At 40.4% G+C, this 16208-nt stretch overlaps 2 protein-coding genes across 2 annotated transcripts in view; one reads left to right on the top strand and one right to left on the bottom strand.

Moving 5' to 3' along the window:
* snta1 (syntrophin, alpha 1) overlaps nt 1–3700 on the bottom strand; it is a 35636-nt gene extending 31936 nt beyond the window's left edge. Inside the window, exon 1 of the mRNA XM_073468134.1 lies at nt 3350–3700. Coding sequence (XP_073324235.1) covers nt 3350–3632 — 283 coding nt within the window. The 5' untranslated portion in view covers nt 3633–3700. The remainder of the gene's footprint in view (nt 1–3349) is intronic.
* A 12235-nt stretch (nt 3701–15935) lies between these two features.
* The window catches only part of cbfa2t2 (CBFA2/RUNX1 partner transcriptional co-repressor 2), a 40526-nt gene continuing 40253 nt past the window's right edge, over nt 15936–16208 (top strand). The window contains exon 1 of the mRNA XM_073469250.1: nt 15936–16014. Coding sequence (XP_073325351.1) covers nt 15987–16014 — 28 coding nt within the window. The 5' untranslated portion in view covers nt 15936–15986. The remainder of the gene's footprint in view (nt 16015–16208) is intronic.

Here is a 16208-nt window from a genome sequence, read left to right as displayed (position 1 = left end):
TCTATCCCTCCGTTGCACCCTGCTTCCTCCCTCTCTTCATCGCTGCCTTTGAACAACTAGCATCACAACAATGACAAGCCACCAGGGTGCCAGCTATGATTTTGTTTTAATAACATGCTGTCTGATTTTCAAAGCCACCCATTTCCACCGAGATGGACATTACATTTATGTCATTAGGGGCTGGCTTTGTTGTTGTTGTTGTTGGCAGCCGTGGGGAGGTCAAATTAGCATTTCACCAGCAGCCATAATGATGAGCCATCTTTGCGACATGACAATTTTGCGAGTTCACAGCAGTCAATCAATTCGACCCTCTGCATCAACCAATGATAACCTGTCAACGCATGCAGACTGCAGACCTGTCAGGAGGTGGAGACTTTAACTCACATGCAGGTTCAAACACAATGCACATACACATATCAGGTATCAGAATGCAGGTCTATTGTTCACCATTATTGTTGTGATGAATCACAACACAAGTGCCACAGACTTATCACCACTTAACTGTCATAAAACCAGACAAAGCAAGTTAAAACCAGGGAGACGGAACCCTATTATGGGCTCCAGGATGATTACAATGACCATGAAAATGCTCACCAAATTACAATAGCAATATAAAGACACAAAAGGCATCATAAAGCAAGCGAGCAGTGCAAAAAGGGATTGAATCTATCTTGCTCAAACAGCCTACCAAATTTGAGCTAAACAATATTTGAAAACAAAGTTGCTCACCTCCAAGAAATTAAATCAAAATGGCCAAACTGCATTTTTTCTTTGATATCCTTTTCATCTTTTGTATTTACATAGTTTCAAAATGCCCAACCCACTTATTTGTCTTCACTTTGAGATCATCAGCGAGATAGTAGCCAGGGCAAGGAAAAAGGCTTTTATCAGCCACTGCACAGTACACAGCACAGGTATGTAAGCCTGGCGTGTAAGATATGGAGAGGTCACAACCTTATTACACTGAAAAGACGTAGGAGTTGCTGGTGTTACTTTGATGTAGCAGCAATGCAGAATAGTGTATAGTAAGAGCATTGCAGCTTCTCATCTTTGCTCATAAAAGGTAAGAAAAATGTTTTTTTAACCAACTTAACAGTGACAGATTTCCTCTTGGTTGTGTGACTCAACTTTAACCTATTTAAAGTACTTAATTTGCCAATTAGCCATGCTCACAGCCATACTTTTCAGTGACATGACAACTCTTTTCATTGCATGTGTAAACCCTTCAGATGGCTCAAACTAAAAATAGAGGTAAAACATAGCTTTTATGACACAAAACCATTGCACGAAGTTGCTTACAGATGGTTTATTTTTATTTGCCTTGGTTTATAACATGTTGGCGACCTGTGTTGTATAAAGTACACAAAAGTCACACTTGAGTAAAAGTGATGATATCGTGTTGAAATATTAAGTTGGTAAAAGTGAGAGTCACCCATACATATAGTACTTTAGTAAAAGTGTTAAAGTATCTGATATTAAATGTTAGATGTGTTATGGTACACTCAGCTCACGAGACGAGACAATATTTTAACACTATTTTTAAGAAAACAAAAGTAACAAAATGCAAAACAATGCAGGTCCATTTTGAAATGTTTTTTTATTAGTGATAATCTTGTAATGAATATCACTTCAGTTCTACTTTCTGACTGAGTATGAATTATCATATGCAGTAGAAGACTCAATATGTAAGCACTGTAAAAGGATTTGCCACAAACTCAACTGACTGGCTTCTCTCCTGTATGATTTCTCATGAGTCTCTTCAGACCTTACAACTGTGCATGAACTCTGTGTTAGCTTCTAACTTCTAATTAAAGCTGTTGTGACGTTTTGAAGCTAAAAGGGCTTGATTTTCCGGGTATGTTAATACCAGGATCTTCCGTGTTGTGCGGCCCATGCAGTGTGCCTACCAGAGACTTCCGCTGACCAAGCCGGCTAACTCCGTGTTTAGCACCCAGCTAAATCGAATGGGGATAAAATAAATTAATCGTGCACATATCGGACCGAATGGCTACAGTTATGACCCAGGGGTTGTGACGCTCAAAAAAATGTATCCCCCGTTTTTGCATCTCGTGAGGATGTAATTCCATGGTTTGGCCACTACGAAAACTGGCTTCAAAGCCGGGCGCTCTTCCTAGAGGCTTGGCTGCTGCTCTGCGTCTGTTATGTACTGATATCACGAGACATTGCTAAAAAATTGTACAACTTTGGCTCTGATGCAGGATGCAATCTACAGAGTAACTAGTAACTGAAGTTATCAAATAAATGTAATGGAGCAAAAGTACACTACTTGCCTCCAGATTGTAGTTGTGTGAAAATGAAAATACTCACGTAAAGCACAAGTATCACAAAATGGTACTTGAGTAAATGTACTCAGTTACATTCCATCACTGTTAGCGACCCTGTTGTATGTACAGTAGGTGTGCCTCCATTGAACATTATCCTCTGGCTTTGGCGGGGTTTACTGCATGTAATAACTCCAATAAAAGAAATGAAAAACAAACAGAAGGTCCTTTAAAGCACCATTATGCGGAAATTCACATTTTGTGCGATTTGGCGCCCCCCGTAGCTTTCTGAACGCAACACCACTGTCGTAAATACAAATCCCGTCATGTCACGTAGGTGCTGACTAGAAACAAACCTCGTCACGTCATGACAATGTTACGTCCTGAAAACTTGCGTCTTTAAATAAACATTTATGTAACGCTGTGATCTGAGCCTCTCGCTGAAGTTACACAGTGCATAAACATGTGATAGGAGGGCAGAGCGGCTGAGACAGACACCGTTCACCCTATTACAAGACACTGTGCCAGCAAAATGAATTTGAAGCAGTTATTTTAAGGTTTGAAAAAAGTTGCATACTGTTGCTTTAACTGTTTTCATGCGTCTCTAATGAAAGGAGCATCATATTTTACTGAGGAAACGAGTAAGTTAATAACTACGCAGCATAAAAATGACAAGTAAGTTGGGAGTTTCAGCTTTTATTACAAGCTAACGTTGCGCAGCGGTAGCTTAAAGCCATCTCCGGCGACTCTGGGAGACTGAAATGGTTCCCCGTCGAGGTGAGGCACAGCTTGGGATAATCACAGCTGTCAGGTTTTTCCTCTGAGTAAACTACGGCCCGAAGTGTGGTAAGTATGAGTCGAAGTACGAATAAGAATTTGAATGGACAGAAACGTCGTAGTCAAGTGCACACTTGTGGGATTTGAGTTAGCTAAGTTAACTGACAAGTCCGAGGGCTGTGCTTTTCTCCCGTCGCTGACAGAAACTAGTTAGCCCAAACTTGTGCGAGCTGACAGTGACTTTATAAAGTTAGCCGTTTTATAACATGTCTTCTTCCAGCCTGTCTTACCTTTAATGCTAATCCCGAGTCCTCCAACATCTTGCTTGGTCACTCGCACGGTGCGCTTCACGTTGGTGATGGTTTCCGGGACCGGGGACGAGCTGAGGTTCGGGGGGTCTCCGTTGATAGCGCCGGCGGGAGTCGGGTTGGGCTTCGCGGGCTCCTCGGCACCCTCGCCGGGGTTTAACGCGAGCGTGTCCTCGGTGAGTGTGGCCAACACCCGGATCCAGCGGTCCACGGTCACTCGAAGTTCCAGCAGTCCCGTTTTCTGCGCCTTCATCGCGGCAGCCATGTTCAACGCATTCCTGGAATAACTCTAGACGGGCTGGCAGTCCTGTAAAGAGATAGGGGGGTGGTGGTGGTGGTGGTGAGGGGCGGTGGAGGGATGGGGTAGGGGGCAAACACACACACACACACACACACACACACAATTCCTCCTCTCTCTCCCGACTTTGTCCGCCTCCAAAGAGATTTATCCAGTAGTAAGAAGTAAAGTTAATTGAGGGTGATACGATTAGCAACGGTGTTGACACACACACTCAAAGTTCAAAGAGCTTCTCGTCGACTCCCCCCCACACCACCACCGCCACCCATTAATGAACTGTGTGCGGTCGAGTCACACATAATTAAGTTTTGATTCATTCATTTATTTATTTATTTCAAGCACATTGGACCACTGGCTTAGATCACAGATCTAATTTGCAGTGTGCCCAACAGACACAAAATCACTTCACTGATACACACTGACATTCTGTCATGAAGAAAGTAAAATCAATAGTGCTTCCCATGCCAGAGATGTATTGCTCTGCCTTTTTTCAGTGGATAGAGCTCATATCAGGAATGAAATCCACAGCTCGTCTTCAGTTTGAACTCCGCTGACAGGAAACATGCCCACAGTGGATGTAATGTTCACAAAAGACCAAAGGACCCCACTTATATCACATTCCTCTATGATTCTCTCAGCACGAACATCATTTACAAAAGCATTCAGACTGATTTAGCTTTGAGATGAAATGATATCAGTCCATAAATGATCATTCTGGACTAAAACAACCGGTCCTTAGTTAAACTGCTTATGGAAAATAAACCCTTCAATCAATACCCAGCTAAATCGTAATAAAAGGTGGACACAGGACGAGCTTGATGTTCTCTAAAGGGTGGTTAGCCCAAAGCTTCCCTGCAGTAGGCGCTAAATGAGTTGGCGGCACTGTATGAGCACTGACAAAACTCAATCAATACTGGCCACAGAGCAAAACCAAAGGACCTGATGTGCCGAAGAGGAAGAGGAAGACTTGAAAAGACAAGAAATATAAATGTTGTTACTAGCTAAGAAGTTTGCTGTTGGTTGTCTTTTAGAATTTTTAATGTCTAGAGCATCGCTGTTAGGTCAGTATACTTTAATTCACACCAGGGCCATCCATTCATGAGTAAACCGATGGTAAAGAGCTTAGGAAAAAATGTCCTTCACACGGTATATGTGGTGAATATTTGTGCCAAGCAGTGGGATCACTTTTTCAGTTTCTGTCTGACTCGATTCTGATTACTCTCCGATTGTTTTCAGCCCAGAAAGTGCAAACATGCAAACATAACTTAGGCGAACTTGTAGCTGTAACTTTTCAGTTTTTCATTCACAAATCATTATTTCAAATAAAATGGAAAAACATGGAAATTGCTGTTAAAAAACCCAAAATTCTAAAAAGCTATGGTTTCAGCTGTAATATGCTATGACCAAGCCATTTGGTCTTGACTCCGACTCAACATGGATAAAGTATTCCTCTGTCTTGGTGACTCAGCAGAAGTGCACTTAATTGCGCAGAGCAGACATTAAGAACATGCATGAGTCACTGAAACAAGCTGATGAAGCAGTCCACATTTCCTATGCTCTACTGCATCTGCCAGTAATCTGCGAGCCCCTTCAGCTGTGTGTGTGTGTGTGGCAGCCTGTGTTGCATCTGCTTCACAACAGGTGAAACAGCAAACAAATTCCAGCACCCAAATACGCTTCTGGGTGGGTTTGGTGAAGAGCAATTGCACCCTTAATGAAAACAAGTTTGGAACATTGACTGAGAAGTGCTCTCAACCCATACAGATGGTTTAAAGATGCACATCTGTTAATATAACCTCCTCAAAAGCAGCTAAGCAGATGGATTAGCACTACATAAACTGCTACAATAATTGGTTAATGTTTGCTTATTGAGTTGAAGTTTTTATTTTCTGTAACTGAACTACATGCATCTATTGAGCACAATGCATAGATTGCAAACTGAATATTCTGCTCAACACTGGCTCTTTAGAGGTTGGTTCCCAATCCTCTGCCTCCCCCTAGTGATTAACCGGCTCCATTACTTGAAAATACAAAAATTTAGAAAGCATCTGTTAGAATATAATACAGACATTTGGCAAGGGATAAGACTTTTAGATTTCCGTAACTTTTGTGTGATGCCAGTTTTATTGTTGAAGAAAGACCAAAAGAAATAAAATCAAGTCAACAGCTTTAAGAGCAACATTTCTGACGTTTTGCTAGGTAGCAGCACCATCTGTCTCTTTTGCTCTAAAACCAGGTTTTAATCTGTCTGAGTTAAGGCACGCGTATTTTTTTTTTCACAGATTAATAATAATATATTCCATATATACATTAATCTCCTGAGCACTAGATTAACGCTAAAATCACTGTGTCATCAACTAACATTACACCGCCCTAATCTGTCTCAGGATTAAATACACCAAAGTTATTAAGTCCAACCATATGTCCAGTAAAAATGTAAGCATTTATAAACAAACAACTCTGCATAAAAAAACATGTCATATAGGTTTTACAGTTAAATACATTTTTAAAACATTAATGAAAAATATTGCAATGAACACCGTCGAGCAGTTAACACAGCTTCAATGAGAACATGGAAGTCCTCTGTTTTTTTTTGTTTGAACTCCAACTAAGATATGAGTTATTATGTATAATCTGAAAAATTCAGAAAATATTTAAAAAGGTTCACTTTAGATTAAGTGAAGAATTCCCCAACTTGTCAAATACTGACGCTCTGGGGTGGCGGCTGACCTGACAAAGACCTTGACGAATTGGGAATGAGACTCAAAAATCAACTTTCCTAAAAATGGGACCTATAATGCTTTACTAGCTAATATGTTTTATAATAAAGGCATACAATGCAGCACATGTTGGTTGCTCTCTGAAAAAACATCATTCAAAGGTGAAATATAATTGATTGTGTTTATGTTTTTGTACTTGACGACCTGTGAATGAGACTCAACAATCAACTGTATTTCTCCCAGAAATGTAAAATGCAACAAAATCATAAGACAATAGAGGCAGAGGGCAGGGTGTCCTCAGATGCCGACACCGCCACACACTTCTATTGGGTCACAAGTGATGATTGAGGAGATTACTTTTGTCTGAGACATTATTTTAGTTATTTTAGGAAAATCCTGCATATTGTAGCTTTAACAAAGAAGTAAATATGTGTGATATCAAAAGGGGTTGCCCAAATTGATAAAATCATAGAACTGTTGTCCAACTCTTTAGCTCTGTTGAGCTTATTAGCCTCTTTTAGGTCATTGTTTGGCTCATGGCCCACACAGGTTCCTAAATTGTTAAGTACCAACATCCTCACAGTCAGCTGTTCTTAGCAAAAAACAATTATGATAATCTCACTGTGTGTTTCCTGCTCAGTACAAAATGGAAAAGACAAAGTTAGTGAGTGGAGCATTAAATGAACAATGTGGGAGAATTTTAGTGAAAAGCAAGATTTAACCAGCGAGCTCCAGCCTGTGCTTTCTCATAATACCTGTCTGGGCCGCTAGCTGCACATGTCTGCTGGTGCACTTGTTTGCTAACATTACAACCTTTTTGAGGCGATAGTCAGATATGTGTTTGTCTGGTTGTTGTGGAGTTTTTGTGCCCCCAGTGGCCACAAAAATCACTTGAAGATTCAGACAGTGTCTCTTTTTAACATTAAAAGATTGGGTGAGATTGTGTTGACAGCTCATTACAGTTAATTGAGGAAACATGATTTTTTTTTATTATAAGTTTTTTGACATGTCTCCCTGTCAACCCGTTTACTTTCACCTCTGTCATACAGTTCTTTGTTCAGACAGAAACACTCAGATGTACTATTTAGCACATGTATAGAACAACAACAGCTCAGCAACAGTGAATTGGAGGCTTCACGGCAGTGCTCGACTTAAGCAGTGCATCTACCTAATGATGTTTAGCATTATGACAAAGTGTTTGACCATCTGACCTGCTGTCTATACATCTGTCAGTCTATTCCTTTGTGATGTGAATGGCAGGTGGCCAGCCTATCTTTCACAGTAGAAGGCATTAATATTTTTTTTTTTTTCAAAGCTTCAGTGAATGGAACAACAGGATTTGTAAGGATCCCTCACACACAAAAGAATAGCCTACATGTCCGCTCATAGAAAACACTTTTGTAGTTTGGAGTTGATGTGCTTATGTATAGAACTAAAAAGTTGCTTGTCATATGGAAGCATATGTACACAGCCTTACGTAAATATTTGGACAATGACACGTTTCCTGTTATTTTGGCTCTACGCCAGCACATTTGACTTGAAATGAAACAATAACTGAGGATAATGCGTTGGCTTTAAGGGTGTTTGCATGTGTTTACTGTTTACACATTGTCTATATGGATAAACACATTCTCAAATTGCATTAAACCTAACGTCAGGATTTTAACCCAACTACCATTGTTTCAGATCAGGCTATTGCACAATATATCTGCCATTTAGTACTAACCCTAACAGTCGTGTAAAGTTACACTGAGCTAAAATCTAAAATAACATTGACACTGATGTGCTTAAGTACAATTTTGAGGTACTGTTACTTAGCTTGAGTATTATAATTTTCTTTAAGTTTATACCTATACTCAACTGCATTTCAGAGGGAAATATTGTGTTTTTTTCTACAGTCACTGGTTACTTTAATCATTAAAATTTGTAATAATAAAAATGTAAATAATAAACAGCATATAAAATGAGTCATTGTTATAGAGTTACCTACCCATCAGTATATGAAGAAAAATGTATCATCTCTGCCTCAACCTGCTACAACATTAACATGCTCCTTACATGTTATTGCATCAGTAAAAAATAAGATGTATAATTATAGAATAAAATATTCTGAAATGGACAATTCTACATAAAAAGTACATTTACTTTACTTTAACTAACATTTTTTAATGCAGGACATTTACTTGTAACTGAGTTTTTGCAGTGCTACTTCTTTACTCAAGGAGAGATCTGTATACTTCAAAAACCTTGTATTGAATTAAATAAAAATGAACATAAAATATAACAGAATACAGATAACTAAGCGTGTAAAGGATAACCAAATGTTTGGAAAAATAAACTTTGGACCCACATACAAAACATTTTACATTACATATGATTGATTAATATTATTTATTTATATATTTTACCATTTTAAAAATTGTTATCTTTGTCCATTATTAGAATTTATGGGATGTGAACACATTGGGTGTCTAAAAGTTGAAAATGTTAGAGTATCCTTGTATTTCTGACAAAAAAAACATACAAAAAACCCAATACAAAACACTACAACAAGAAGACATCACTACCCCCCACTCACCATCCCCACAGCCCCAATTGAATCAGCCACATATATGCATGTCTCAACTCCCCAAAGACGGTGGACAGTTGGGGTGGCCTGCTGATTAATTTCAACCTCCCCCCGCTTCCCTCTGCCTCCTCCTGCTCCTTCCATCCTCCAACCATCTCTGCATCCCTCCATCTATCCCTCCCCTACTCAGCAAAGGGCAACAGCTCCAGAGGTCTACCATATGGGCCAGTGTCTGAGCGGCTGACTGCCTGCCTGCCTCCCTGCAGCTTTCCTCTGTGTGTGTGTGTGTGTGTGTGTGTGTGTGTGTGTGTGTGTGTGTGTGTGTGTGTGTGTGTGTGTGTGTGTGATTCAAGCCTGCTCTGACTGTTAGCCTGCCCCACCTGTTCCTCTGTAAGAACAGACCAGACCACTCCTCTACAGGCCGTCCAGGACAGATGAACTGATCATGGACTAATGATAAATAGGTTGAGGGGAAGATGAGAGATATGCAGATGTGACAATAGGGTTTTGAAGAGCTTTTATCTAAATGTGACTGTCAGATGATTGATGAGTAGCTGTAAATCATGTTATCAATAAGCACCTGCCAAGCCACGAGAAAAAACGCAGAAAATGTGTTCAGAATGAGCTGAGCGTAGAGGAAGAAATCGCAAAGGACAGAAACACAGATGGATAGCCTACGAAACAGACAAACAGATGAGCAGACAATGAAAGATTGGAATATGGAATAATTTATTCTCAAAATATGAATGACAGACTGTGCAGTGAACAGACTGCGGAAAACAGACAGACCACGCTGCTCCCTAAACACCCGAGGACATGGGATTATAATGAATGAGAACCTGGGGGTGATAATGAGAGGTCAAACAGAAGAATAAGTCTCCGGCTTGTACACCTGTGGCCCACCTTCTGCCGTCTAAACCGCCCGGCGACCATTTTTTTAACCCCCACCACCACGTTCAGTTACTCTCATTATAACCTACTGAATAATGTAAAGGTATATATGCATGAAGGATCCACGCAGTGGAGAGGGGACAGGATCTACATAATAGGGCTATCTCTCTCTCCATCTGGTCATGTGTTTATAATCTTCCCCTCCTCCTTCGTAGTGCTGATCAATCTGTCTGTCTGACAGACTCCTATCAAAACCTCCCCATAGTTTAGCTCACGCTAATAATATCACGTTCTATGTACAGTCTGCGTCGGCTGTCTTATTTGCTGCAATTATTTCTGCAGAAGTGTATCTGTGAGAATGCATCTGTGTCTCTATCTGTGCATTTCAGTTGCGCGAGCTGACGCGAGCACTATGCAGCCTCAGGAGAATTAACCAGGCGTCTGCCACCTGACCCCGTTGACTCTGACCATCCTGGGCTCAGCTGATACGCGTGCCGTGTGGCCCTGACATGAGGAGGACAAAAAAAAGCTGTAGGAGTGGGAGGAGGCAGAGGACAGAAGGACCAGCAGGCAATGAATGATTATGATGACTAGGGCCATCTTGCTGGCCTCAGCACCCTCCCCCCCCCCAAGCAGAAGCCCTGGCCTTGGCCCTGGCTCCCACATGGACTAGTGATCTGGCTCGGGTCGGCGTGGGTGAAGTGTCACCACCAGGCAGGGTCTGGCCTGTCAGCTGTTCAGGATGACAGGAGGAGAGGAGAGGAGAGGGGAAGAGAACAGAGATGTATGTAATAGAGGATGGGACAGATATGTAAGGAGAAATAAATCATGAAAAGATAATTGATGAAGAGAGTGAAATCAGGAGAAGACAAAAAAAAGAGGGAATAAGGCGCAGGACAGAGGAAAGATAATATTGGAAGGAGCAGACTGAAACAATGGATAACAGGGAACAGGTTTTGTGGAGGTGTCATATCTGCCAGGCCTTATGCAACCTACAGAGCTCACGCAGATGGCTCGACTGCTGAGAAAGTAGGGTAAACAGTCCTGGCTAATGGCTTGCCCCCCTCTTGACTCAGTACAGTGAAGTGAAGGAGAACAAAATAGGAGAAAACATTCCCTCATGGGGAGTAAGAATGTGTCAGGTCAACCACTGTACAGTGGAGAGGGTAAGTGAGTTTCAAAGGGTAAATGCGTGGGCTAGTATATTAATGGCATCTTTTTTACAGTGTTGTTGGCACCGCCAGATCATTAAAAGGCAGTCATTACTTAACTCAGCAGAGTGAGCCGTGAGGAGGGGCAGCCAGGTCCTTGTGAGGCATATTTTCTTTTAGTGTCTGGTCACATCAGAAAATGGCACGGCAAACACACTTGCAGGTTGAATGACAGGGCTAATATTATAGCTCAACAGTTCTCCTCGCTCACTCAAAGGTTGGCACTCCGAAGATGGTTTGCAATTTGTCATCAAAGCTGAACTCAACGTGAAAACATTACACGGTTTATTTTGCTTCCACACACAAATTCACTGGGCATGGCACTTCCATTAAAACTGATTGATTTCGGACAGAAACGGTGCTGATTTTTTTGGACACTTGGGTTTTATAAATATTACACTGAGATATGATGACTCCTTGTTGGTGTGACTACATATCCATCAGATATGGAGCAACAATAGCATTTGTTTTGTGTTGTATTTATGGCCATCGGATGAATGTGCCTACAGTATTCACTTTTTTAGCCAACCCAATTGCCAGAATAAATGTTGGCAATGTACGTTTCTACAAAAAAACAGATATGTTGAAAATTTACGTTTCTTTATGTTGCAAATTCATATTTACGTTGTGACAACATTGTGCTTATGGTCTGGTTAGGTCAAGGCAAGATCGACTGGAAAAAGTCAGCTCGTATATGTACATATTACATTATATGTAATTGTATTTATCGTATGTGAAAACCATGATCTTTTCCTAAGTCTACCAACATGGTTTTAAGGTGCCTACACCTAACTAAACTGCGACCATTACACAACATTAACCACGTGATAAAGAAGGTCCGGTATGCCTGTCAGTGGTACTCTCAACGGTCATATATGTTGTTTTGTGAGTTATTGGCAATCAACCTATTCAGTCATTTAGGTGTAAGGACATGTTTTCCATTATCTTTACAGGAACATTAATTGAAAACCTTTACTATAGCTCAGCACATAAGACAGTCAGACAGTCAGCCAGCAGGTCAGGTCAGCTGATTTGCTGTGTAACAGTCCTTTTGGTGTGATTAAAGGGCCTGTGACAAAGACGCTGAAAGGCGATCAAGGGGGGCAATGGCCAGCTGTCACACACAGGCACCATAATGACCACAGCAAATCCCACCACCGTCTGAGCCTGTTTCTTCTTTGACTCCAGCCTCCTGCTAACTGACTAGTCATCTCTTTGTTAACCTGTCACAGAGCTGGTTGACAAGATGAGCTAGATAGGACATTGTTGTCACAATCAAAGCTTTAGTCTGGATTGATTCATTGTACGAGTAATTCACTGAATACATACTACACATGTTAAATAAAATTACACTGACTGATTATTTAGATGTTGAAATAATGAAATATAAAAAGGTGATGATACAGAAATCAGATATATGACGTAAGAAAGTGGTTTGCAGTGGAGACTATTGATAGTTTAAAGTCACATATTCCAGACACTGTTACAATATTACTCAAACAACCACGCAAAACATATGAATAGGTCTGATGTTCATTAGTCTCTTTCCCAAGAGCACAATTGCAAAATAAAATGCATGTTATTGATGCAGAACATGATTAAAACATCAATGAAGTAAAGTGTCTCGACTGAGACGGAGTAATGGTTCCTCTAAAGGAAGAAGAAGAAGCTGTCATTAGTGTATTTAAAGTATCACAGTCTCATTGTCTTCTCCACTTTGTTGTCTCTTGTGTTCTTCCATTTATTGCGTGCACCTGCCAGAGACTGTGTGGGTGGTTGATATGTTGAACTACAGACTCGCCCCCTTTTCTGTCAGACAGAAGGCCTAATGTCACTGGCAACATTTTACTTCATTTTCTCCAAAGCAGACTGTATCTGACATGTTTTCTTTTTACTTTACTCTGCAGTACCTGTCACAGTCTAACAATTAATTTGTAGATCGTATCTTTACCTTGACAAGCAATTAACTGCTAGATTCTAATACAAGGACGGGCTGCTCAAAACAAGTACCTTATTTTGAAACAAAGCTCATTCACTGTGCATTGTGGTGTCTTAATGACAGTGATAAGAAAATAACACTGTCACCAGCAGCAAGAAACAAAATAACATAGGAAAACATTATTTGAATTTGATAGTGAGCATATTGTATGAAATAAAAATACTTTAAAGCAAAGATCGAATCATGTATTGTCAGAAATATCATGTCTGTTCACCTTCTTTTAATTGTTTATGAAAACAGCACAGTCAGCAGCACGTGACTTGCTTCTGACAGTGACACAGCAAGTGGTGACTCTTGGCTTCTGTGTCCCCAAACTGTAGCACCCCCCATGGTCCTCTGCTCCACATCAGAACAATTAGTGGCCCTTGGCCCCTTTGCTTTACACAAAAAAGGGGGAAAACCCTGTGTACCGACCCCCCCCTACACACACACCGAGGCGGCCGCTGATGGCTCCTTGGCTCATCCGTAGCAGGAGCTGTAGGTAATGACTCCTGCCTGCCACGGTGGACCTTAATTTGTTATTGTAGCAGAGCAGCTGTGCAGCATGCTGCAGAGAGCAGGTGGCAGCCTGGCAGGAGTGGAGGATGGGGGGCTGGAGGGGGAGGGAAGGAGGGGGAGGACAGGAGCGTGTGGCATATGTGGGTGGCTGTAGGAGGGAGAGGGGGGGTGGAAAGATGACGCTGGATGTGATTGTGTGTGTGTGTGTGTGTGCGTGTTTGTGTGTGTGTTAGCTCACAACCCTCTCAGCCAGCATCCAAATATTATGCTCGTAAAGGGGAATAACACGTGAGACTCTGGATGGAGCCTACGGAAGCCCATATCTGCCGGTTTAAGAAAAAGATGTGATATAAACTAAGCTTAAGCTTGATGAAAAAAGAAATCCCAATGATAAGTCAGAATTTTGTGATAAAAAAAATCAACATTTATCTTGTAATGTTGATTTTTTTTATCTAATATTAATGATATTTGATCTCATAATGATGACTTTATGTCATGATTTTGACTTTTAATCTCATAATTACATTTTGTCTCATATTTTCTACTTTTTATCCCATAATTTCGATCTTGAATAGATGTTTTATCTCCTACTTTTGACTCTTTATCTTCTAGTTTCGACTTTTTAACTCATAATAACTACTAATATTTTGACACTTTATTTCATAATTATGACTTTCTATCCCATAAACATGACTTTTTTTGGATCTCATATTAATGTTTTATCTCCTAGTTTTGACTTTTTATCTTCTAATTTTGACTTTTTAAGTCATAATTACAACACTTTATTTCATAATTGTGACTTTTCAATTCATAATTCCAAATTATTATCTCATAATTATGACTTTTTAACTCCTGATTTTGGCTTTTTATCTCATTATTTCGACTTTCTATCCCATAAGCATGACTTATTTTATTTCATAATTATTTTTTTCTCAGAATCTTTGTTTCCTATCTCATAATTATGTACGGAAGCCCTAAAGGGCCATGCATTCATACATTTTATTTCCTCCGTTTTCCCGTCATAACGAGTTAATTTCATTTGTTTTCTCGAGATCTCGAGTTATTATCTCGAAATAACAACTGCTGTTTTCCCGAGATAACGGGATAATTTTCTCGAGATCTCGAGATCTCGAGATAACGAAACTTTGTTTTCCCGAGAAAACGATATAATTAATTCGAGATCTCGAGATAATGACTGTGATATGATAGGCCTGAGATTATGGAGATGCTCGAGACCTGGTAGCTGGTCAGCTATGTAGTTAACGACAACATTAGGCTCACTTAGATTGCGCCACCGATATAGCTGAAGCCTTGCTAACCGTCTTTTTAGATTACGCACACTAATGTGTATATTATCTGTAATAGCAAGGCATAATGCTATTTCAGCCTGTGTCAGGCCTTGATTGAAAAGATATGTGATGTGGTGATCGATATGCTCCTGCTCCTCTGACATCGCTACACTGAATGATGTTTCCTGCAATGATTTAATATACGACACTATCGTTTTGTTTTCTCAAGATCTCGAAATAATTATATCGTTATCTCGGGAAAACAAAGTTTTGTTATCTCGAGATCTCAGAAAATTATCCCGTTATCTCGGGAAAACGGCAGTTGTTATTTCGAGATAATAACTTGAGATCTCGAGAAAACAAATGAAATTAACTCGTTATCACGGGAAAACGGAGGAAATGAAATGTATGAATGCATGGCCCTTTAGGGCTTCCGTAATTATGACTTACCAAAGGGATATTTATTTATATATAGTATATAAATATATAATACTGTATGAAGCTCAACAGATGACACTGCAAATATTCAACTTTTGTTTTATTTTTTATTTTTTGAACAACACTTTAAACTGACACTAACTCCTCTCTTCGGGCTGCATATGATCTGATGATGATATGAAGTATAACCCATCATTTTCAGTTTCACCAGGCTCTCCATATCCTTGCTGGTTTCAATGTCAATTTGTGGAGGCATCCCAGACTATAGATCGAGGCTGGGGGAAGAAAAAAAAAACAAATCAATACGCCAACAAGTCGAGGTCATAAACGACTTTGCTGTGGGCGATGGAAGTGTGTCTGCTGTGAGGATTATGAGGGCTGCTGAGCTCTGGTGTCCTCTTGCTGCCGCTCGGAGTTAATCATCACGCAGACACCCTTCTCCTCCGGAGCTTTTCTCGGCTTTCTGCTTAAGTGCTCGCAATTAGTACCGCCCACACAAATATTTTCTCTGTTGCATGAGAGAGAATAGGAACCTGGTGGCGAACCGGATCGATCGTCTCCTGCAGGTTTCACTTTATATCAGCACTAAGGTGTTTTTTTATTTCTTATTTTGAAGGTGTTTTCGTGTCGCAGAGAAACTGAAGGACTGTAAACAGCCATCGTTCTGCCAAGAAGAAGAAGAAGAAAACTCCCCAACACGAAGAGCATGGTCGGAATGCCGAGTGTTTTAAACTGTGAGTAGACTTTAATTGTAATCTAACATGCTGCTGAGTTAAATGAAGCGTCACACTGGAGCTACTTTTACCTGATCTTTACGCACAGGTGCACACTGTATACAGAGTTTGCACCTGCACACGTTTCACACTACGCTGCAGCTGAGTCATAACAAATGGCCCGTATGCCAGTGATCTCATGTATGTGTTTTACA

Source organism: Pagrus major, chromosome 6 (assembly GCF_040436345.1).
Source record: "Pagrus major chromosome 6, Pma_NU_1.0".
NCBI classification, from domain to species: Eukaryota; Metazoa; Chordata; class Actinopteri; order Spariformes; family Sparidae; genus Pagrus; species Pagrus major.
Note: the sequence above shows the minus strand (reverse complement) of the source record. Positions and strands in the feature narration are given on the sequence as shown.